The 24,729-nt window shown below is 39.6% G+C and overlaps 2 protein-coding genes across 2 annotated transcripts; one reads left to right on the top strand and one right to left on the bottom strand.

Moving 5' to 3' along the window:
* Positions 1–14,918: 14,918 nt before the first annotated feature.
* LOC126687746 (uncharacterized) lies at positions 14,919–16,633 on the top strand. Its single transcript, XM_050382303.1, has 2 exons — positions 14,919–15,600; positions 15,681–16,633. Exons 1-2 carry the CDS (start codon positions 14,919–14,921, stop codon positions 16,631–16,633), a joined length of 1,635 nt encoding a protein of 544 aa, XP_050238260.1.
* Positions 16,634–22,203: 5,570 nt separating this feature from the next.
* LOC126686090 (origin of replication complex subunit 6) lies at positions 22,204–24,581 on the bottom strand. The gene is made up of 10 exons (XM_050380117.2): positions 24,332–24,581; positions 24,206–24,252; positions 24,023–24,127; positions 23,862–23,942; positions 23,666–23,777; positions 23,529–23,591; positions 23,355–23,442; positions 23,200–23,270; positions 22,590–22,680; positions 22,204–22,488 (listed from the first exon to the last, which is right to left on the bottom strand). The coding sequence occupies exons 1-10, from the start codon at positions 24,449–24,451 to the stop codon at positions 22,409–22,411; spliced, it is 858 nt and encodes a 285-aa protein (XP_050236074.1). The 5' UTR covers positions 24,452–24,581; the 3' UTR covers positions 22,204–22,408.
* Between the last annotated feature and the right edge of the window lie 148 nt (positions 24,582–24,729).

The raw sequence follows: 24,729 nt of genomic DNA, 5'->3' as shown, positions 1-24,729 counted from the left end.
CTAGATCTAGAGGATCTCTCCCTCGTTCCCTTTCCGCAAGAATCGCGCGAATCAGACGAGAAGCTTCTAGGTGGATTTGAAATTTTGACATGGAGTAGGAGGAAGGAGATGAATATGAACCCTTTCTCTACTCAATTCTGGAAATATGAAGTTGTGGTGACAATATTCATGTGCAATACCTATATATAGCATGTCAAAAATGTCTCCTTAGATCCTTTAAGTTGCCACCTCCATTCACTTCTCTTTATAACTTGTCTTTCGCTCAATTTAATCCATTAATTCTATAATCATTCGATCTCAATAAACTCCTTATTATTTATATCCAAAAAAATAATATTATTCCACTACCTCATCATTTTACTTCTGATAATTTATTTTAATAAAATTCGGCCAAAAACGCTCAATTTCCAATTTGAGGTAAAACGCTCATTTCCTTACTTTTTCCATCTATATTTTCCTATAATAAATATTGACATCCAAGTTATCAATATTATTTTTATAAATACTAATTCCCGTCAATAATCTAATTAAATTATATTTTCCTGGAATTAAAATATTATTTTCCAATTTGGAAATTTAGCTTAACTTTATTCTATCTTTCCTTACGACTTTCTTTAGTCCCATTTCCATATCTTTTTATAAATTATAATATCCAATTTTTCTTATTGGAAATTCCAAAATCGACCTGCTCGGTTCTTCTTTTATTTAATTACAATGATAATCTTTCATTTTTGACACTTTAACCATTCAAAATAATATTCGTTGCTTACTTTAGCAACGTCAAACTTACGGGGTATTATAGAGATTCTCGATCAAGACATGCCCAAACCTGACATTCTTATAAATTTATTCCTACATAACACAAACAAAAATAAACCTTGAAATTATCTTGAACAAAAATTCGGAGAAAATAAACATGTAAAAACTCTGAAATTAAATGACAACACAAAAAAAATAAAGGAAAAAATCGAACCTCCTGGGATTGCCTCCCGAGCGCGCTTGTTTAAAGTCGAAAGTTCGATCGTCATTCCTTGGAAGCTTATGAAGGAGGGTGAGATAGACTTGCTCATCTACTTGATCCATCAAAGACCCTAAATAAGACTTGCAACGGTGTCCGTTGACCTTCAACGTCTCCCCTTTTATTCTCTAACTTCATAGAACCATGATCCGCAACGTTCGGAATCTTGACTGTCCCACTCCACCGGGACTTGAGCTTTCCCAGGAACAAACTTAGCCTTGAATTATAGAGCAACACAAATGCTCCTACTTAAAAAGGACTTGGGAAACCTTAACACTACCTTGGCATCATTTGTGGGGAAAGCTTCCGCTTCCACCTATTTCGAGACATAGTCAACTCCTACCAAGATATTTTGATTTCTGAAGGACACCGGAAACGGCCACATGAAGTTAATCCCCCCACATCAAATATATCAACTTCTTAAATAGTGGTCAAATGCATCTCATCCCTCTTCAATATGTTACCAACACTTTGACATCAATCACAATTGCTCACGTAATCCTTGGCATTTCTAAACAAAGTCCGCCAAAAGAACCCGCTTTCAAGCACTTTAGTGGCGGTTCTTAATGCCCCATAATGCCCGGAGTAATCCGATTCATGACAATTACTCAACATTGGTATCATCTGCTTCAAAGCTACACACCTCCTTAACATACCCTCTCCACACACTTTGAACAAATACGGCTCGTCCCATAGAAACCGCTTCGTATCAATTAAAAACTTCTTCTTTTGGTGCTATGACAAGTCTGGTGACATGATATCTTAGGACAAATAATTAACAATGTCCTCATATCAAGGCGTCTCTATCTCCGAGATCATCATCAACATTTCATCTAGAAACTGCTCATTTATTTCAACTCCAATAGGAATGGGCTCCGGGATCTCTAATCTAGAAAGGTGGTCGGCTACTACATTCTCCATCCCCTTCTTGTCTCGGATTTCCATATCAAAATCTTGCATTAACAAGATCCACCAAATGAGCTTTGGCTTCGCATCTTGCTTGGAAAAATGGTGTCTCAAAGCGGCATGATCGGTGTAAATGACCACCTTTGAGCCAAGCAAGTATTTCCATAACTTGTCTAGAGCAAAGACCACAACCAACATTTCCTTCTCGGTGGTTGTGTAATTGAGTTGCGCTCCCGCCATTGTGCAGCTGGCATAGTAGATCACATGCACCCGCTTGTCCTTTCATTGCCCCAACACACATCTCAAAGCTTGATTTCTTGCATCACACATGACTTAAAAGGGAAGACTTCAATTTGGGGATGAGATGATTGGGGCGGAGACAATCACTTCTTTCAACCTATCAAAAGTAAGCACCCATTCATTAGTAAATTCAAAAGAAGAATATTTAATAAGCAAATTAGTCAAAGGTCTAGCAATAGAAGAAAAATCTTTGATAAAGCGTCTATAAAAATGGGTATGTCCTAGGAAGGCACGAACTCCCTTTACAATGGTCGGAGGTAGAAGTTTCTCAATCACTTCCATATTAGCTCTATAAACTTCAATATCGGCCTTTGAGATCTTGTGGCCAAAAACGATGCCTTCTTCAACCATCAAGTGACATTTCTCCGAATTCCACACAAGGCTGGTCTCCTCACACTGAGCTAACACCCCGTCCAAATTCATTAGGCACGTCTCAAATGAATCCCCAAACACTGAGAAGTCATCCATAAAGACTTCCATAATATCCTTAATCATATCGGCAAAGATGGAAGTCATGCACCTTTGGAAAATGGTATGTGTGTTGCATAGCCCAAATGGCATTCTTCTGTAAGCAAAAGTTCCATAGGGACATGTAAAAGTTGTCTTTCCTTGGTCATCCAGGAAGATTAGAATTTGATTATACCTGGAATAGCCGTCAAGGAAGCAATAATAAGCATGGCCCGCTACCCTCTCTAACATTTGATCAGTAAAGGGAAACATGAAGCGGCTCTTCCTTGTCTTTGCATTCAACTTGCGGTAATCAATGAAAACACGCCACCACGTCACCGTCTGTGTAGAAATTTTCTCACCATTCTCATTCTCAATTACCGTTATCCCCTCTTTCTTCCTGACGCATTGAATGGGGCTAACTCATCCACTATTGGATATGGGGCAAATGATTTCGGCATCTAAGAGCTTCAATATCTCTTTATGCACAATCTCCTTCATGTTTGGGTTCAAACGCCTTTGTCTTCAAACCGAGGCTTTTGACTCATCTTCAAGGTGCATCTTGTGCATCACCACTTGAGGACTAATACCTCTAATGTCAGATATATGCCATCCCATGGCCAAAATATGATTCTCCACCACTTGAATAACCCTCTTCTCTTGATCTTCTGATAGTTCGTTTGCAATGATAAGGGGCAACGTCTTATTCTCGCCCACAAAAGCATATTGAAGATGAGGTGGTAAAGGTTTTACCTCAACAATTGGTGACACAACGGAGGAAGGTGGTGTTATTCCCTCACTCTTGGTCAACTTCTTGGGTCATGGTTCACCTTTCTCAATATACTCTTCTTCTTGTTCATCGAAATGAAAGGTCATTTTGGAAACGCTTGAAAAATCTCCATTCAGGTCAGCCGTGCATGCCTTTATCGAGACATGGCATATTTTTTTGCCTTGTCTCGACGAGAAAGTCCTGTCGAATTTGATTTGGATTTTTCAATAAATTTCAAATTTCCGCCGCATTATGAATATAAAAAAAACCCAAGTCCAAATCACGCAAAACCATCCAAAAAATATGTAATTAAGCCTCTAGGACTAACATATATAGATGATACAACAAATCAAAATGATTGAATAACACCATAAACTGATCTAGAATCAATTTCAATGAGATTTATGAGGAAAAAAGCTCAACAACACAGAAATCATGAAACATGTAATATAATGATTTCAAATTAAAATAGATGCAAATAGAGATATTTATGGATGAAAAACGACTGATTTAAGCGAAATAACCATTATGAGTTCTGAGGTTGTTTTCTAGTGATTCAGATGCATAATTTATTGTAAATCGTTGTGCAATAATTTATTCTTGAAGGAGTTGATCTGTACTTGCTTTATTTTAATGAATCTTGTTCATTTTGGTGGTTGGGAATTAATGGTGACGGCTAAGGATAGGGTTTGTACAACAATAATTGATTTAAGTCACCCGACAAAATAATAAGTTAAGTTCACTATTTATGATTTCTAAGTTAGGGGTAGGCTTAACTAATTATAATATTAATAATTTATAATTATTTGTTATTTATTTTATAAATTTAAGATGAAATATAAAATTCAATAAAAGAAAGGTGGCAAATTTTTAAAGGGACCTTCAGGGTCACTAAGATTAGGTTTTGGTGAAAATGGGTCAATCAAACCCACAAATTGGACCATAAAATTTTAAGGCATTAGGTTTAATTGAATTTTTTAGACTTTTATACCGATGCCTTCGAAATTGGGTTATTTGTGGCAAATACGTTTAAGTCCCTCAAGTTTATCGTTGTACGCCGATCTAGTCTTTTTGAATTATGTTAAGGAGATCGCTAACTTGTCACCTAGACGATGTCCTTGAAAATCACCATTGAACGCTTCAGTCCCTTATCGATTTTCTACCTACCAAAAAATAGAGGTGTATATATATACCCATATAGAGAAGCTAACTTAATGTATTCGAATGAACCATTTGATTATAATTATTGTGCATTAAAATTCCTTCATTATAAGATAATGATCTAGACGCGAGTCAAGGTCTCAAACTCTTGATGTCTCGATCATATATTCCCATATCAAATTCTAACACTTGATGTAATAAGAATAAATATTAGTAACTCCTTTCTTAGAATTAGAACTATTTCCCTTAATATTAGTTTCTTGATCAAGAATTCTTTTTGGATGGCATAGAATTTTATTCTCAATGACTCGAGAAAAAGGGTCTCGCTTATTTCCATATACATTTAACTAGAGCCAACATTTTATGTGACTCTTGCTCGTGAAAGATATAAAGATAATGAGCGTCAAACTCTAATCACTCATATATAAAATAATTGTGTCATCTCAGAATTATATGCATTAAGTAATGAGTAAGTTTCATAATTGTGTAAAAAAATAGTTTACTTTTCATGTGGTACCTTTTTCTATAAAAAAGTTGACATGTGGTACAATTTTTCGCCAAAAAAATACAATATTTACATACAATGATGTAAGTAGGCCTGACGCATGAACATGTGCACCAGCTGTGCTGGTGCACATGCTACACTGACCCGCGGGTGACGCGCGGGTCAGCTAGCTCACCTATTTTTTTTTTAATAAAACAAACCTTTTTTTTAACTCAAAAACAAAACTTTTCTTACTTATTTATTTATTTAATAATTAATTTTTTTAATATTTAAAACAAACAGTTTATTTTTTTTTCAGTTTATCTATTTATTTACTTATTTAATATTTAAATTTTAAAATACTAATATTAATTTTAATTTTAAAAATATGAATATATTAAATTTTAAAAATATAAAAATATAAAAATACACAAATAATACTTCCCTTGTCTCATAAAAATATACATTTTTTTATTCTATAAAACTAAAAAAATAGCCACATTTATTATTAATTTAAGATTAAATTAACAAAATACCCTCATGATTCTATTGTTAGAACATTAAAAATATAATTTTATAAATTACTTATCAAATACATTATTCTTACACACCAAAACACGGGTTTGATGCATAAAAATATATTTATTATGTATAAATTATGTATCTATTAAGTATATTTAAAAAAATATCATGTATAAATTATGTATCAACGATTTATCTCTTTAACACATTTTAAAAATATATCTATCATATATAAATTATGTATCAGGGGTATATAAAATATGTATACAAAATATATAAGTAGTACATGTATTAAAATTTTTGATAAGTCTCTGAAATGTATAAAATTATTAGTAATAGAACTTAAAAAATAAGAAAAAAGTTTGAACAACGAATATGTATTGGAAATGTATTAAATATGTATATAAAATATAGAGAAAATGTTTCGAACAACGAATATATATTAAATATGTATTAAAAATGTATCAAATATGTATCAGAGATGTATCAAACATGTATATATGTAATACATGTATTAAACTTTTCGACAAGTCTCTGATATGTATAAAAATATTAGTAATATAACTTAAAAAAGACATAAAAATTTAAGGCATTGGGCTTAATTGAATTTTTTAGACTTTTATACTGATCCCTCCGGAACTGGGTTATTTGTGGCAAATACGTTTCAGTCCCTCAAGTTTATCGTTGTACGTTGATCTAGTCTTTTTGAATTATGTTAAGGAGATCGCTAACTTGTCACCTAGACGGATATCCTTGAAAACCACCATTGGACGCTTCAGTCCCTTATCGATTTTCTACCTATCAAAAAAGAGAGGTGTCTATATATACCCAAATAGAGATGCTAACTTAATGTATTCGAATGAACCTTCTGATTACAATTATCGTGCACTAAAATCCCTTCATTATAAGATCATGATCTAAACGCGAGTCAAGGTGGCTCAAATTCTTGATGTCTTGGTCATATATTCCCATTTCAAATTCTAACACTTGATGTAATAAGAATAAATACTAGAAACTCCTTTTTTAGAATTAGAACTATTTCCCTTAATATTATGTCATGATCCGAAATCTCGAGTCGAGACCGGCGCTAGGGAATAGGATTGGTAGCTCCAAAAATCTGTAGCAAGCCTAAAACCACAATAAACTTTTTGCGATTCAGTCAGATAAGCAATCATGCAAAACGATTTCAGAAAGGCTTTTCAAACGATACGATATCAAACATTTATTCACATTCTGAAAATTATACATAAAAACCAGGGTCTTACAATGCGATGCCACATCAAGCATTGCCATGTTTCGCACATCATAAGTAAACGGTTTAAAGCGCAATTAAACTATTTAAGTTTACAAAAATATCAGAGTATATAGATACATAAAACTGTTTGTCAAAATCACATAGACATCCAGGACTAGACTACTGCAACACTATCGATAAACACTTCCTTTGTACATACTTCTAAACAGACATCTGAAGCAAGGATAGAAGTCCGTCACGTAAAAAAGACTATTCACCTGAAATGTTTAAAACAACAGAGTCAATCGAAACTGAGTGAGTTCATAGTTTACTAGTGAGTGTTCTATAAAACAAAACAATACTGTAAATCATTCATTCATATGCATCCGAATATAACTTCTGATTGAAACCCTAATCCTCGATTCATTGAATCTTTCTTGCAATCAAAACTAAGAACTTAATCCTGATGGTAGGTTACGGAATAGTTCAAACATGTCAACCATACCATCTGGTAGAGCCCCAGGATAATTCAACCATGGTGACTCGTACCATCTTAAATCCAACAATCAATTTGAGTCCCGGGATAGTTCAACCTGCGGGATAGTTCATCCATGCTGACCTCGTATCGAATTCACACACAACAAAGAAGTATATTGCTCGATTTTAACTAGTGATCACGTAGTGCATATTGCCGCCCAATAGGAAAGCATGTTTCATCGGATCTATACTAGTTTCAAGATAATGATGTGTGCATTTCATACAAAGCATTTCGATAATAAATCATGATATGAAATCCATATAAATCATTTTACGTTTAGAAAGTAATGCATTTTCAATACATCAAAAGTAAACACGTATAAACTCACTGCTTGCTATTCCAAAAACTTGACCACACGACACCCGTCAAGCTCCTTATCCGGTAGCTGGTTGCCTCGTTGGATCTAGGAAATAGACAAACATAACTCGAGTAAGAATCTAATTTTATAGACATTCTAGACTCGAGATATAAACTTATACATAACTTGTCGATTTCTAATCGCGTCTAATCTCATTTCATTCCTTTGTTACTTATCGACCTTCGATACTAACACTATACGGCTTTAGGTTTACAACTTAAACCTTAAACGTAAATGTCTCACTCCGTATATCAAACCCTCATCATAATCTATGTCCAAATTCCATCAAATTGAAGTCTGTAAACTTCAAACAACTCAAAACACCAAGCATCGAACTTTAGATCATCGAAACGGGTCACGAATGACCTAAAATTGGTCCAAAAGGGTCCTGGCATGACATGAGGACATTCCTCACGTCGTGCGGACCCTCCTCACGTCGTGAGGGGTCTCCTCACGTCGTCAGGAGCCATCCTCATATCGTGAGGATATCCCTCACGTCGTGAGGGAACACTCTCACGTCGTGAGAGATTCCTCACTTCGGGAAAGCCATGAAAATAGCCCTGACTTTGATTCCGACGTGCTAGCAACACTTCCGCACCTATCCATCATCCAAACGACACTCCAAACAACCAAAAACATAGAAAAAACACTTAAAACGAATCGAATGATAACGGTACGGCTTCTCCGTAACCTAACGTTTATATCTAAAAACCCACCAAACTAAACCAAACAAACCTTAAAACGACTAGCTTACCTTGATATCCCTTCGTTCTAGGATCATTTCGCAACGAGAATCATCAAATTTGGACGAGAAACAGAAACCCTAGGTTAAGTCGAAGTTTGATCGTGAAAAGGGAAAGAAATGAGCTTCTAATACTTCAAAATGAAGATGATATATAATGGTTAAAGTACACTTTGGCTCAAGCAGCTCAATCTCGTACTTTAACTCAATTCCTTAATTAACGTCCGCGTCCAAATTTAAAATAGTCTCGGAATTACACAAAACTTTGCCGATAAATTCTTAAAAATATTTTACGAACGACGGCGTAAAAATTATTAGCCCGAGACCTACATTTTATTTTATATTAATTTCTTTAACTTTTTCTTAATCCCGCTAATACCGCTCTAACGAATAATAATTACCAAATAAAAATTATCATTCCGCGATCAACTTAATAAACTTATTCCGACTACGATTCGCAACTAGATTTCCATTTCCGACCTACTTGACCTAAATTTCGTAATTTAAAACACGTGGCACGATCTAATACCTTAAAAATTTATGGGTTATTACATATTAGTTTCTTGATCAAGAACTCTTTCTATTAAGAATAACTTTGGATGGCATAGAATTTTATTCTCGATGACTCGAGAAAGAGGGTCGGTCGCTTATTTTCATATACACTTAACTAGAGCTAACATTTTATGTGACTCTTGCTCGTGAAAGATATAAAGATAGTGAGCGTCAAACTCTAATCACTCATATATAAGATAACTGTGTCACTCTCAGGATTATATGCATTAAGTAACTAATATAACATTGTGTTGACTTAAGTTATATATGATGCAAACATTATCTAAAAGCATAAGTTTGACCCACTTATCTCTTAAGTTTCCATATATTTATTCCGGAAACACTTGTCACGTAGCATGAGACTTTTTTTTTATCAACGGTGGAAATCGACTCTTTAAAATATCATGTTAGTTGTTAGTTACCGAGGAGTGGTTCGAACCCACAACCTCTCGATGCACTTAAAGACGCCTTAACCACTCAGACTAGGCCCATATTGGCATAGCATGAGACTCACTACTATTACATTAGCATCTCATACTAATCAAGAAAGTAAACATTAGTGATGATCGATTCCTATATAATGCCATGTGCATATATTTGCAATCACGAATTAATAAAGATCAATTTGTACTTGTTTGCACCGGCCCAGAAGGCTTGTGACATTTCGGCCCATGGTCAGAGAGGATGAATTGAATGGGCTCATCAGGGATTTTAGACCCGAATAAGAGCTATATTTAATTTTAGCTTTTTTCTATTGGTTTAGGGAGATTGAATCTCATTAGAATTAGGACTCTTTATTAGGGTTTTGTCTTTATAAATAGCTAGGAGCTTTGTATTATTTTTTATCAACACATCATTAATCAAAAACCAAAGCTCAGGCTTTTTATCCCAATCTCCGGATTGAATCTTAGTTTAGGAGTAGAATTGATATTAATCTCGCTTGGATCTCAGGATTCCCAGATTAATACTGTTAGTTTAATCGAACGACGGCAACGTCATTCACAATTTGGACAACGTCACTTGAATTCGGGTTACGTCACTTGAATTAGGGTTACATCATTCAAATCCTGTTTACCTCATTTAGAATCACCTCGGTTAAAGCATCAGTACCTAAAGTTACCCATTAATAAATTCAAAGGTTTGAGCAAGGTGAAAATCTCGCGAACATCTTTTGGCGACTCCACTGGGGACAGTTTATGGTCAGCACAAAAACCGGAGTTTTTTCAGACGATTACAAGGAAACTCGGTCTCAAAGCCGTGCGAAACTTCAAAGGAAATTTGGAGAAACAGAACAACCAGATCCAGAGATCATCACCATCATGGCGAAAGGAGATAAGCAGCCGCAGACCAAAGGAGTTCAAAATACGACACCTGAGGTGATTTCTGCTAGCAACAAAGCCATGGAAGGCGATGACGTAGAGAAAGACTTCGACGAATTCTCCCGAGAAATACCACCTACTCTCCCGTCGCTATCTAGGGCCGATTTACCGTTATGAGAGACGAAATAGCTCAGGAAAATCGGCAGATGTTTGACGGAGCGATGCAACAGATGTCCAATGCCTTCAAGGGGATGTTGGCCGACCAAGCAGTCGTTCAGCAATCAATCGTCAAAAACTTGAGCAACTTAACAAGCTCAATGGACAATCTGGGAAAGATCTTTTCGGGACAATCAGTGACCGATCAGAGTTACCGTAGGGCCGATTATACCTCGACGTCGTAAAGAAATGGCGGTCTCGGTAGTACGGCCGATGCGGGGCATTCACCGAGTAAAACCGGTTTCACTTATGGATCGGTGCGGTTGTTAACGCGCCCAGAAGGAGACACGGGTGCCAAGGGCGATCCATCCTCATCAAGAGCCGGGCGATATCAAGGGTGCGACCCATCCGGCACTGGAGCAGCACGACACCAGGGCCATGATCCGTCTGGTCCAGGAGCCGGAAGGTACCAAGGAAACGACCAGTTGCCGGGACAACAATGCCCGAACCAGCAGTCGCCGCAGGATAACCTCTGCGGAAGTAACAATGCCCCCATGGGAGAAAATAACTTATACAATCGGGGGCAATTGCTAGATGAATTGGAGAAGTTAGGAGTCAACGTTAGGCCGATGCCTAGACCTTCATACATGAAGCCGTACCCGGATTGGATCGATAAACTATACCCATTCCCTAGAGGTTACAAAGTGCCCGAATTTAGCTTATTCTCAGGCGAAGAGAAAAGTCAGTCGACCGTGGAGCACATCGCAAGGTTTTCCGCTCAATGTGGAGAGGCAGGAGCCCATGACTTCTGGAAACTGCGTTTGTTCGCTAGTTCCCTCACCAAGGTGGCTTTCACGTGGTACTCCCATTTATCGCCTAACTCGGTCAACACGTGGAAAGACCTGGAGATAAAATTCCACGAAGAATTTTACAGAGCGCCGCCTGACGTTACCTTGGCCGATCTGGCAAGAATTTCGCAGCTACCTAGTGAATCTGTCGAGAAATATATCGGTCGTTTCCGGAATTTGAGAACAAGGTGCATGACCCATATATCCGAAGGAGATTGCGTGCCGATGGTTGTGAAAGGGATGAACTTCGCCATGCGGGAACATTTCGAATGCCACCATTTTCGAGACTTGTTTGAACTCACCAACAGGGTTACAGGTTATGAACGATTACTCCAGGAGAAAGAACAGAGGCGAGGATCCTCGAAAGGTGCCTATTACCGCAATCAGTTGGATGTCGCCGTCGTTGCTGATAGTGAAGATGATTCATCCGACGATGAAATATGTATGGCCGAGTTCCTAGGGAAGAAACCAACGGAGTGCTCAGCGTTGAGGAAGCCGGGGTACGTAAAAGAGAATAAGATGGGGGTCAGCCAGAAGGAATATTCATTCGACTTGACAAAGGCCGATGATATATTCGACGCCTTGCTAAAAGACGGGCAAATATACTTATCCGAAGGTCATGTTGTACCATCAAGCGAAGAACTGGTTGGCAAAGATTTTTGCAAATTCCATAACTCGTGGAGACATAGCACCAATAACTGCGTCGTATTCAGGAACGTGGTCCAAAAGGCGATAACCGAAGGAAAATTGTTGTTCCCCGCCAGAAGGGAGGCCGATGCAAAATGTGTTTCGATCAATGTGATTCGGCCCAATTTGGACCAAGTACTGGGTATTGGGAGAGTATTGGAGAAATGGAGTGCTAAGAAACCTCGGCAAAGAGTAGTAGTGAGTAACGTAGTTAGGCAACATCGAGCGACCAATCCGATTGTGCCAGAGCCGATTTGCCTACATTGTCAGCATTGCCAGAGCCGCCCTCGGACCGAATTCGTACGGAAGTCGGCCAGACCAAACCCCAAAACCTTTAAGCCAAGGTCGCCCACAAAGGAGTGGCAGCAACACATTCCATCTGGACAAAAGGGGAGATCGGTTTTCAAAAGAGTATTCAGGCCAACGGAGGAGACCCCTCATATGACCAAGACACAGAAGAGGCGAATGCAGAGAATGCGACATGAGTCGCGATTGGTTGCAACAGAGCCCGAAACGGCACCAGGGTGCCGAGTGCCCGTCAAAGACCGTTTGTCCACCACTACATCTTCTTTCGGTACTAAGAGACCGATTCAAGAAAGACTGGGGGCAACCAGAGACAATCCAGAGATGACCCAAGGCAAGCATAATCGGTCGGAAGTTGAATCTTTTGATACACCGAAACGAAAACTTAGGAAAGTCTGGATGGAGAAGAAACGAAATTCGGATAATGAGGTACCTTCTCCTAAGGTTGAGAAATCGCCAAACGGTGATAAGCGATCTTACAAAGATGTAGTCCTGAGTCATGCAGATGGCCAGTTGAAGGCTTGGGTGCCTGTGAAGAAAGAGTTAGTCGTTGTACACCAAGGTGGGCAACTCAAAGCTTGGATTCCGAAAAGCGATAACCGAAAAGAGGTCCAAGTAGTCACTCTTCCGGATTCATTCAGGAATAAACCAGGACATAAGTCAATCTTGGATGGAGATGTTATAATCCCGGACGAGAATAGTGCCGATGCTTCGGCAGTTGTGTCTTTAAGCAAACCGCCGACAAGAATGACAAGACACATCAGGCCGTTGTATATCAGGGCCGAGGTAAATAGCGTTGCCACCGGGAGAATGCTAATCGACAACGGCGCAGGGGTAAACATCCTGCCATCCCAAATGCTCAAGAAGTTCGGAATAGAACGTCACCAGCTAGAATCCACTGACGTTTAAATGACGGATTTCGCTGGAGGCGAGACTCCAGCCGAAGGGTACATCACCCTAAAAATAAAGGTTGGCCGAGTCGAGACTGAAGAAGGATTCTTTGTTGTTAATGCTAGGAGCAATTACAACGTGTTACTCGGCCGTGATTGGATTCATTCCAACATGTGTATTCCTTCCACAATGCATCAGATGCTGATATTATGGCGAGAAGCGGGGGAGGCCGAGATAGTTCAGGGCGATCCAAGTCCTTTCGGCGAAGACAAAAACGTTTTAGAAGCTATGATGTATGACGAGCAAGTGAGGAATATCCAATCCTTGAGTCATCTAGATACAAGCAGTCCCAAGATCCTCGTCAATGCGGATCGGCCGACAGACGTTACCCTTGGGGGCAGCGGCCGATCCACCATCTTGCAACTTTCCGATGAATAGACGACATACGGAGTTGCGAAGTAAAGTCCAAGACTTAGCACTAAGTCACGGAGTACTGTCCGCGGAGTGCATATAAGAGGATCCCTATCAAGACCCCACCGGTACCTTGAAAATAAAGGACCTTAAGATAGCCACGGGAAAGTTGGGGGACGATCCAGCCCAAGTCCAAGACACACTCTTGGAGGTTAATTTGGGGTCAGATGCATTCCCCAAGCCGGTATACATTAGCGCAAGCCTCGACGTCACATTTGGAGGCGAATTGATAACGCTTCTCCGAGAATACAGGGATTGTTTCGCGTGGTCATATGCAGAAATGCCAAGTCTAGATAAATCCATCGCCGAACACAAGTTACCCCTAAAGGATGGTTTTCGCCCATTTAGGCAACCGCCCAGACGAATGTCAAAAGAGGTCGAGGAGCTGATCAGGGAAGAAATCAATCGGCTAAAAGATGCTAACTTCATACGGGAGGCTAAGTACACAGAATGGTTATCCAACATAGTGCCCGTCATGAAAATGAACGGCAAGCTACGAGTCTGCGTCGACTTCAGAAACTTGAACCTGGCGACACCCAAGGATGCGTATCTGATGCCGACAGCCGATATGCTAATCGATGGACAGCCGGGCACACCATCCTTAGTTTTTTGGACGCTCATTCCGGGTATTATCAAGTGCCGATCCACGAAGCCGATATTTCTAAAACCGCATTTCGCTGCCCCGGGCCGATTGGTGCAAATGAATGGATCGTGATGCCTTTCGGTTTAAAGAACGCTGGTGCAACTTGCCAAAGGACTATGAACAAAATGTTTGAAGGGTTGAAATGTTTAGAAGTGTACATCGACGACGTGGTCGTAAAATCGCCAAACAATGCAGCGCACCTTGCCGATTTGAAAAAAGGTTTTGAGCATATCCGAGCTAATGGTTTGAAGATGAATCCATTGAAATGTGCTTTCGAGGTATCGGCAGGAAATTTCTTGGGATTTTTGGTTCACCAGCGGGGGGTGGAGGTAGATAAGAATAAAGCGAAAGCGATAATCAATGCTTAACCACCAAAGACCAAGAAACAACTATAGTGATTGATCGGACAAATAAATTTTTTGAGGCGATTCATTTCAAATACAGTTGGCCGATTACGTAGTTGGAGCGTTTTGTTAAAAGGAAATGATAACGATCAATTTGTATGGACCCCTGAGCAACAACAAGTCTTTGACGAGCTAAAAAGATACTTGGTGAAACCGCCGATTATGATGCCACCAAAGCCGAATCAGCCTTTGTTGCTATACTTACCAGCGGCTCCCCAATCTTTGGGGTGTATGCTTGCTCAGGAGGACCAAGGGGTTGAGAGATCAGTCTATTACCTCAATAGAGCTCTGACCGATACCGAAACACGGTACTCAGACATCGAGAAGTTGTGTTTGTGTTTATACTTTACGTGTTGTAAGTTGAGATATTACATGCTACCGGTCGTAGTTTACGTCCTCGCACAGATCGATGTAATAAAATACATTCTATCCCGACCGTATATTAGGAATCGGATGGGGAAATGGGTAGTGGCGATGTCAGAGTTTACTCTCGTATATGTACCTCAGAAAGCTGTAAAAGGGCAGGTCCTTGCCGATTTCCTTGCAGATCATACAGGGACCGCCTTGAAGGAGGGAATCGGCTGCATGGAACTACATCCTTGGAAGTTATGGTTTGATGGCTCTAGAACATACAGGGGTGCCGAAGCAGGAATCGTCATCGTCTCACCCTCGGGGGCACGATTCACGATGTCTTGTTCTTTGAATTTCAAGTGCACTAACAATCAAGCCGAATACGAAGCTCTCATTTTAGGTTTAGAAATCTTAATGGAGTTGGGGGCAATATCGATCCAAGTATGGGGAGATTCGATGTTGGTCATAAAACAAGTAGCCGGAGAATACAAGTCGAGTCAGAACTTCTAATCCGATATTGTAACAAAGCCAAACATCTTATCAATGGTTTCTCAAACACATGGCTGGAATACACAGAAAGGGGAGACAACATGGAAGCGAATGATCTCGCACAGCACGGTAGTGGTTATAAACCTTGTTACGTTTACGAGGCGATCCAGCGAGATACACCAAATCTGATAACTAGGGACGATGTAGTGTTCAGGACGATTCATTCTGTGTATCAATTAGATGTTTCCACATATTGGAGAAAAGAAATAACCCAATGGTTTGAGTCACCAGATATGACCAACAGAAGGCTACGAACTTTAGCCTTCAATTATATAGTTCTGGCCGGTGAATTATACAAAAGAGGGAGCGATGGTTTGCTCTTTAGATGCATCGGCCCAAAAGAGGCTATGTTGGTCATGGCTGAAGTGCATGAAGGGATTGCAGGCGCACATCAGGCTGGTCCACGGATGAGGTGGCTCATTCACAAATATGGGTTCTATTGGCCCAAAATGGAGCAAGATTGTATCTGGTACTCCAAAGGATGTGAAGCATGCCAAAAGTGTGGTCCCGTTCAGCATGTTCCGGCAGAGACGTTGCATTCAATCATTAAACCTTGGCCATTTCGTGGATGGGCTGTCGATTTAATCGGTAAAATATACCCATCGTCATCCAAGGGACACACATTTGTGATTGTCGCGACCGATTACTACTCCAAATGGGTCGAAGCCGTACCATTGAAGTCACCAAGTCAGGAATCGGTCATAAAGTTCTTCAGAGAGTACATTATCCTGAGGCATGGTTTACCAGAGACTATTACTACAGACCAAGGAACTATGTTTAGTGGGAGCGAGATAACCGATTATGCAAAAGATATGGGATTCAAATTGATACATTCGACCCCGTATTATGCGCAAGCAAATGGCCAAGCTGAAGCAACTAATAAGGCGATTAAGGGTATTATCCAGAAGATGATAGAAGATAATCTGAAACAATGGCATCAGTTGTTGACGGAAGCCGTTTGGGCGAATCGCACGAAGTAGAAATCGGCTACGGGTACTAAACCTTTCAAACTCGTGTATGGATATGACGCGATGTTACCAATGGAATTGACGGTGGCATCTACGAGGCGAAAGATGCAGCACGTCTTGACAAAGGCCGATTATCATGACAAAATGGTGCTTGAAGCTTTAGACTTAGACGAAGAACGATTGTTGGCACTTGACCACTTGGAGGCCCAGAAGAGAAGGGTAGAACGGACGTACAACAGGCGAGTTCGAGAAAAGAAGTTTCAGCTAGACCAACTTGTTTGGAAAGTCATCCTACCTATCGGGGCAAAGAAAGAAACACTAGGAAAATGGTCGCCAAACTGGGAAGGACCTTATAAGATTGTCCAAGTATTGGGTAATGGTGCGTATGTACTTGCCGATATAGAAGGACGAATTCATGATAGGGCGATAAACGCTCAATATCTCAAGAAATATGTACCCAGCTGCTGGGAAGGGGTCGACAGACATATTTTTGAGAAGTAGAAATATGCCTTGCAAACATCGGAACACCAGCCGATGACCCAGCACGATAGTGACCCGATAGAAGAATCGGAACGTAAGCCGATTACTAGCAAAATTGTAAACCATAAGCACCGACTTTTGTGCTTATCTGGATTTAGTTTTATTAACATTGTAAAGGCATCGAAAAATCAGCCGATCAAATTTTATATGTTTTTAAAGAAAATCGATTCCTAGTTAATTTTTGTCAGCTCAAACCATCGGAGCACCAGCCGATGAGTATAACACAAAAGATTAGCGTACGCTAGAAAATCTTAGACTTCGGAAATAAAGACGATTCAACAGTTCTGATAAAAAATATGTTTCAAAAACGAAACAATAAAAGCTTAGTTTGAAACATCGTAAATTGTTTGAGTATTACAAAATTAGCCAAAATGGCTGAACAAATCGCCCATGGCGCTGCGAATGTCAGATAGGTTCTTCACAGCTTCTGAATATCGTTTTTCAGCACTCGCCAGTGTCTTCTTCAGTTGGTTACGGCGATCCTTCAGGTCAGTGCCCTGGGAGATGAAATCATCAAGTTGTCGCTCTAAAGGGGCAGCGATTTCCTCTTCAGCTTTGAGCTCCACTTGAAGCTCTTTGATCTTGGACTTCAACTCGTCCATCTTGGAAGTGTGAGGAGCGAGTTGATCTGAGGTCTTTTTCGCCTTTGACCTGAGTGAGCCGAATTTGTCATCAAGCTTGCGCTTGGTCTCCAGCGATTGCTCATAAGAAGATCTGGCAGGAGCAGCTTCAGCATATAACTTAGTCAAATTCGGGAGCTCTTTGACTATGTTGGCGATGGTTTTCTTTGTTTTCTCTGCTACCTTGCTTTCGTCTTTCACCAAGAGAAGCGCCTCTAGCGATGTTTTAAGTGACTTTGATTCATCTGGATCGCCCAGCACTTGCACACCTTTTTCCTTCATTGCGGCGATGTTGTTTAGATGCACAGCTAGATCAGCTTCAGAACCGCCAGTATCGGATTCTTCAGAGCTAGAGGAGCTCTCGGTGGAACCATCAGCATCGCTTTCCGAGTCAGAATCGAAAGCTAGGAGTTTAGTCTGCAAAATGAAAGTTAGTATTGGGGTCGTTGGCGATGATAGAAATATATATGGTAAGAGGGATATACCTTTAAGGCTTCAGTATGAGTCATGTCCGGTTTTAAGTTGGAAGGGCGAGATACTGAGACAGTCGCTGTCGCCGACGTAGATGCAGGCGATACCGCAGCAGCAGAGCGGTCAACTGAACTCCCACTCATCTTGATTGAGATCCGGGTAGTGTTCGCCTTCTTGGAGGTATCGGCATCCGTTTGTTTTGTAGCAGCAGCCTCTGATTTTTTTGACGGTTTAACAGGAGCTGGTTTGGTGTTAACCAACTTCGGTTCAAGTTTGACAGCCGATTTCGATGCGATTGGTTTCTTCCCAGTTCTTTTCCTCTTCAGAGGTTGTTCATCTTCTTCTTCTTCGTCCATGATAATCGCCCCTTCCATTTCCGCTTCTACTTCTGCGATTTAAAAGAACAAGGTTAGGCAGTATCACATCAAGAGGAATGCGATTGAAAATTTCCATTATGCTTACCTGCGGGAATCTTCAAGTCCTCGACAAGGGAGGCGATATCCTTATAGTTACCTGGTAAAAAATAACCAGTATATGTTACCTTTTTAGGGTGAGATTTTGGATTTTTATTGACCAACATATATTCAGAGTCTGGGACTAAGGGTGCTTTATATGTGAAAGAAGGGCGAATATACTGTCGGAAGATGGGGTAAGGCCGATGCAGATATTTTTTCTCCCATATTTTCCTCCATTTGAGTATGTATTTTCGCCAAGCTTCTCTTCTATGGTTTTCCATTTTTAAACTAAGAAGGGGGCGATTGGTGGGGTCGTACTTGAATTTGTAAAAGCGTTCAAATTTAACAAGTTCAAGGTGATGCTCGTAGTTACCTTTCCTTTTCTTCGGCTGCGGAACCTGTAAAAGAAAAACATCGGCGTGAGTATGTTTTCGCTTCGTTTCAGGCAGTTGAAAAATATTCAATTGAAGGATATCATCTGCCGATAATCCGAAGTTAATGCCGATCACGATTTCCCACCACTCTTCGAACTCGTGTGTAGAAGACGGATGTCCATCTGGTATAGGTAACTCGTCAGGCGATGGTAAATAGCTCTCATGAAGGTGGCCAAGGAAAGCTATGTGTCTTAATGTCGGTAAAGCAGGGCGATTAGAGCCATACTCGTTTCTATCTACTAGGAAGGGGCAGGGAATCGCCTGGGTGTAACCAAATTGCCTTGACAAGTAATTGGGGCAATACGCTTTTGATCCACTATTTTTGAAACTGTTGTCGATCATAAGGTTACGGCTGATCAATGAGTTGCTCCAGTTGTCCCACCATTGAGAGTGGAGTTCCTCGTCTATATCAGAGTCTTCGGTTACCTCCCAGCCATAAGATAACCACTTAGGAGAATATTGGATGTTCAAAATAGGGCACCACGAATTTGGCGATTGTTCGCGAGTTTCTAAGAAGTAGCCTATGACTTCTTTATGATGTGGTAAAGTTGCAACCCCTTGGAATAATGTATAGCCAAAACACTCGTCTGAAGTTCGTTCAGGGAGTCTGACGATGTCAGGGAAGTACATGAACATCCACGCTTGGATTATCCACATCGGTCCACTCGGACACCGATGTGTCTTCACCTTGGCATTCTTGATCATACTATGAAGACATCTATAGACCAATCCAAGGATGAACTCTCCCATGTTCAGGGGGTGACCTTCGGCTAGGGCAACGGCGATACGAAGGCATTCTTGTGTGACTCTGAAAGAGGCTGGACAAATTATAAATTTGGCGAGGAAATATGCTAGAAAGGCGATGTGTTCGTTAGCAGTTGGTGGTTGGTTGTTTTGACCGATGTTTTTCTCTAGGAAGTGTTTGAAGCTTTTGGCAGATTTCTCGGGCCCAAGATGAAGGTTTGGGGATGTTTGGCAGTTTAGAGGCGATATTCTTATACCGGTAATGTTCACGTTGAACATGAAAGCCAGGTCTAGCAAAGTGATAGACATCGATCCTCGCTGAAAGCAGAAGGTATTAGTAGTATCGGACCAGAAAAGTGAAGCTCCAAAACAGTAGTGCTTGGCGATGGGAAAAGTGTTCTGACTAATTCCAATAAGGTCATATAGACCTATTGCTTTCCAAACATCGCCATAGTAGCCGTGGAGTCGTAAGATCTAATTTTTGTAATCGGCGTTGGTGCTGGGCCAGTTTCTGAAGATTTCTCCGGTCCACACAGACGAGTAATGGATCTCTGAGAAGCGAGGAGGAGCATGATCTGGGAAGGGAACGGCAGTTTCATAAAGTTCTGAAGGAGTGGTGAGAATCGAACCTACGGAAAATCGGCTGTCGTATAATTCTGTAATTACCTCAAAAGCGGTGGATGGAGCGGCTGAGCGAACTTCGGCGATTTTCTCGGATGCTTGAAGAGCGGCTTGTCCTTGTTGAGACATGATGATATGACGATCTAGTTTAAAGAATGAGCGATTAAGATTCAAAAAAATCGGCTAGAAGTCAACAGATTTGAGAGAATTTCGGGAGTCAAAGATTCAGGTAAATCCAAAAAAGGAAAGTGAAGAATATTTTATACTTGGATAAATGGCAGTTACTGAAGACCATGAGTCAAAGAGGTTTTTTACCGTTTCGGGCCGAAACTAGAGTCACGAAGCCCACATTGGTAATAAAGGCCGACAATAACAAGCCCGAAGTCTAAACCTCAGACTTGTTGGGGGCATTGTTTGCACCGGCCTAGAAGACTCATCAGAAGGCTTGTGACATTTCGGCCCATGGTCAGAGAGGATGAATTGAATGGGCTCATCAGGGATTTTAGACCCGAATAAGAGCTATATTTAATTTTAGCTTTTTTCTATTGGTTTAGGGAGATTGAATCTCATTAGAATTAGAACTCTTTAGTAGGGTTTTGTCTTTATAAATAGCTAGGAGTTTTGTATTATTTTTTATCAACACATCATTAATCAAAAACCAAAACTCAGACTTTTTATCCCAATCTCCGGATTGAATCTTAGTTTAGGAGTAGAATTGATATTAATCTCGTTTGGATCTCAGGATTCCCAAATTAATACTGTTAGTTTAATCGAACGACGACAACGTCATTCACAATTTGGACAACGTCACTTGAATTCGGGTTACGTCACTTGAATTAGGGTTACGTCATTCAAATCCTGTTTACCTCATCTAAAATCACCCCGGTTAAAGCATTAGTACCTAAAGTTACCCATTAATAAATTCAAAGGTTTGAATAAGGTGAAAATCTCGCGAACAGTACTAAATGTATTCGTCACTCATATTCTCAACTTTTGAGAATGAATGCTTTAACAAATTGCCTAAGAATAATATGTTTAGATATTAGAATCCTTTTCCTAAACATACATTGGGATTATTTATACAACCCTGATAGAAGTATGCCTCCGGGGTATACTTTGGAAAGAATGTGATTCATTTCCTTCCCATCAATATGATCTTTGGAAGATTATTTGAAAAGTTCATGTTCTCCCCGAAAGCCAATGTACTTCTTGCGGCAGCAAATAAGTATTATTCTTCCTTGGCATCATGTCTTGAAGTTACGAGGCATCAACTGCTACTTGCGGTGCCGTTGTTGTGACATTGATTGGGAATCCGTTCTCCACATTTTTAAGGAATGCAGCTAGATGAAGTAAGGCTCGCTAGTCCATTAGGTCTTCGTGCGGATGATGCGCTCTCGCCGAACATCTCCACATGGTTTGGTAATGTTCAAGCTTCTCTAATCGGAAATGACTTTGAACTGTTTGTACTAATCCTTGGGCCGTTTTGGTATTGCTAGAAATTTTATGGTTTTTGAATGTAAGGTGGAAGATGTCAAGAAGATTATTCAGCAATTGATTAGGCATATTCATCAGAAATTGAGATTAGTAGTGTTTTTGTTAGTTACAGACAAACCATAGAAAATAAATATTTTCCAAAGAATATATCTCCTGGAAAAGTCTGTTTCCAAAAAGAACAATAGATGGTTAGAAATGAGGACTTTCTTGAAGATTGACTATAGTTAAATGGTTGAATATTGGAGTATGTACAAATAATTATTCTTTTTACACAAACAAAGTGATTAGAACATAAGAGAATAGCTGTGATTCATTTTTTTGAGTATTAAACGTCTCAATTTGTTTTGCTTTCTAGTTCAAGAAAAATTCAACTGAATAATGGCTAGTATAATAAAAGAATAGCCTGTGTTACAAGGCTTCCAATCCTGTAGTTTCGGCAGTTTCTCTCAAAAAGCTGAGGCGACTTTGCTTAGTTTGCTTGCAAGGATCTGAAGAAAATACAAGTGCGAATTAGTTAGCGTTTGATCTTTATGTTTTTGGCGGATGCCTGCTAAGTGCTAACTAAGCAAAGGTAAAAATCATGGACTACCTTTTGCCTGACTAGTCTCATTGGATGACAAAACAGAGGATTTCCAATCTTCATAACCAGCTTTCTCTGATCTTTTACGCTTCTTTGAAACCTGCACAATCTCATGTTATTCCCGATTTCATGGACATTAAAAAGCAGGCTTAGTTCATAGATATTAGCTAGGCAATTGAATATAAGCAGCATAAATATAATTCATGAAGCATAAATTTCAACATCAGATTAACATCATCACCCTTGCTACATCCTTGCACAAAAACAGAAACCCCGTTTTAGGAAATGCTCAAACAGAAAGCAAGGAGTGAAATGACATATTTTACGAGAATCAGTTATAAATATAGTAATAAGAAAATTCAGAAACATAGACTCCACAATTTGCATTCAGTATAGATGCTAAGTAACAAAAGGAAGAGGCATGTAAGGGTCTATTTGATAAACTTCCATCGCGGCATACATCCTATTATGTAAAGATAGGTTGATCGAATACATTTGAAATTGCTGTCTCAGGTCAATTAAACTTAGATTGAATTGTGTAGCAAGTATTCACGCAGAACATGTACATAAATGAACTACGAGCTATAATGCAGAATAAAGAGAGGCTACGCAATGGTACCTCTGCTCCATCATCAGATAAATAACCACCATCCTCAAATTTTCTTTTCTCGGGTAAGACATCCAGCAGTTCTGCAAAACGATATTCTCATTTTTAAATGAATGAAATGAGAATGAAGATAAATATGAATCACTAAAAGCTCAACGAGCTCTTACCTCGGTTGCATTTGACTTGTCTAGGATCCTTCTTTTCCTTCGAGATACCAAAGACATCATGACATATGTCCTTCATGGAGGTGGTGACCTATTTATCAAAATCCAAGTTAGTAACACCCTATCTAAATGAAGTACCCCAAAGATTTACGGATTTGTAAAGAGGGATTTTCTTACACTTTTAAATTCAGTATCAGAAGAGCCACAAACTTCACTCAGCTTAAACTTATCTATCCTGAGCTGCAAAGCGAATATAGAATGAGCACACGAGGTACAAAACATGAAAACAACGCTGTAGTGAACAGTTAAGTTACCTTGTGTTTCTTTGCACACAAGTAGAAGGCAACTGCAGTAAAGATAGGGCGGGTAAAATCAGCAGTTGCTCGTCTTGAGGCAGGCAATGATGCAACAAACCGCTGCTTGTACCTAGACGGTGTCATATGCATTTTAACAAACACATAGCAAGCATTAAAATAAGCGAGTGAATGGAGAGGGTAGACGTGATCTTACAATGACAAGCCTTTCTTAACAAAAGGAATGAGCCTAACGCATCCGAATTGAATCCCCAATTCTCTAATATCGAGCTTCGACCTGCACAAACATGCGACTTTATTCGAAAAAAGCATGGACTTTGTTAGACCAAATTCAGAATGAAGAAAAAAAATACATACTTGACACCCAGACTGTTTTGAAGCGAATTGAAAGATCTATTATAAGCCGTCTCGGACATTCCGCTCAATCTAATACCAGCTTGCCTATCAAAAATCACTTGAAACCTGCACAATTTTAACTCATTTAATCCAGTAACTATAACAACAATAAAAGGAAATAAAAATAAAAATACCAAATGATACCTTGTTGCAGCGATTTCTAAGCAGATTATAGCCTTACAGATCTCTCCCTACAAAGTATTTAAACAATCAAACCAACTGATACTGATTTTCTCAATCAAAATGAAATAAAACGCAAAAAGAACTTACAACTCCGATGATAGAAGAATCAAATTGGACATCAATTAGGCGGCGGAGCTCGGCGGCTTTTCGGAGAAGGTGCTTGGGTTGGGAGAGACCAAGTTTTTTAGCAATGTCAGAGAGGTCCATGATCTGATCGGTAATGGGTTTGTTTGGATAGAAGAAATGGGTTTGGCATTTCGAGTAGATTAAAACTGATAGGAGATGGCGGGAAACGCCAATTTGCCGGCAATTCTTTTTCTAGTTTTCACCGTTTGGCGCGCACTGTGTTTATTTGGAATTTTTGCCGGGAACTTCTTTAGATTAGGCGCCTATTTAAATTCATCAATATTTGATCATTATTATTATTTTGCTTATTTATTTGAAAAATCATGTATTACCCCTCTGTCCCTTCAAAAATTGCTATT

The sequence above is a fragment of the Mercurialis annua genome, linkage group LG6 (genome assembly GCF_937616625.2).
Source record: "Mercurialis annua linkage group LG6, ddMerAnnu1.2, whole genome shotgun sequence".
NCBI classification, from domain to species: Eukaryota; Viridiplantae; Streptophyta; class Magnoliopsida; order Malpighiales; family Euphorbiaceae; genus Mercurialis; species Mercurialis annua.
This window is presented reverse-complemented; position numbering and strand designations above follow the sequence as displayed.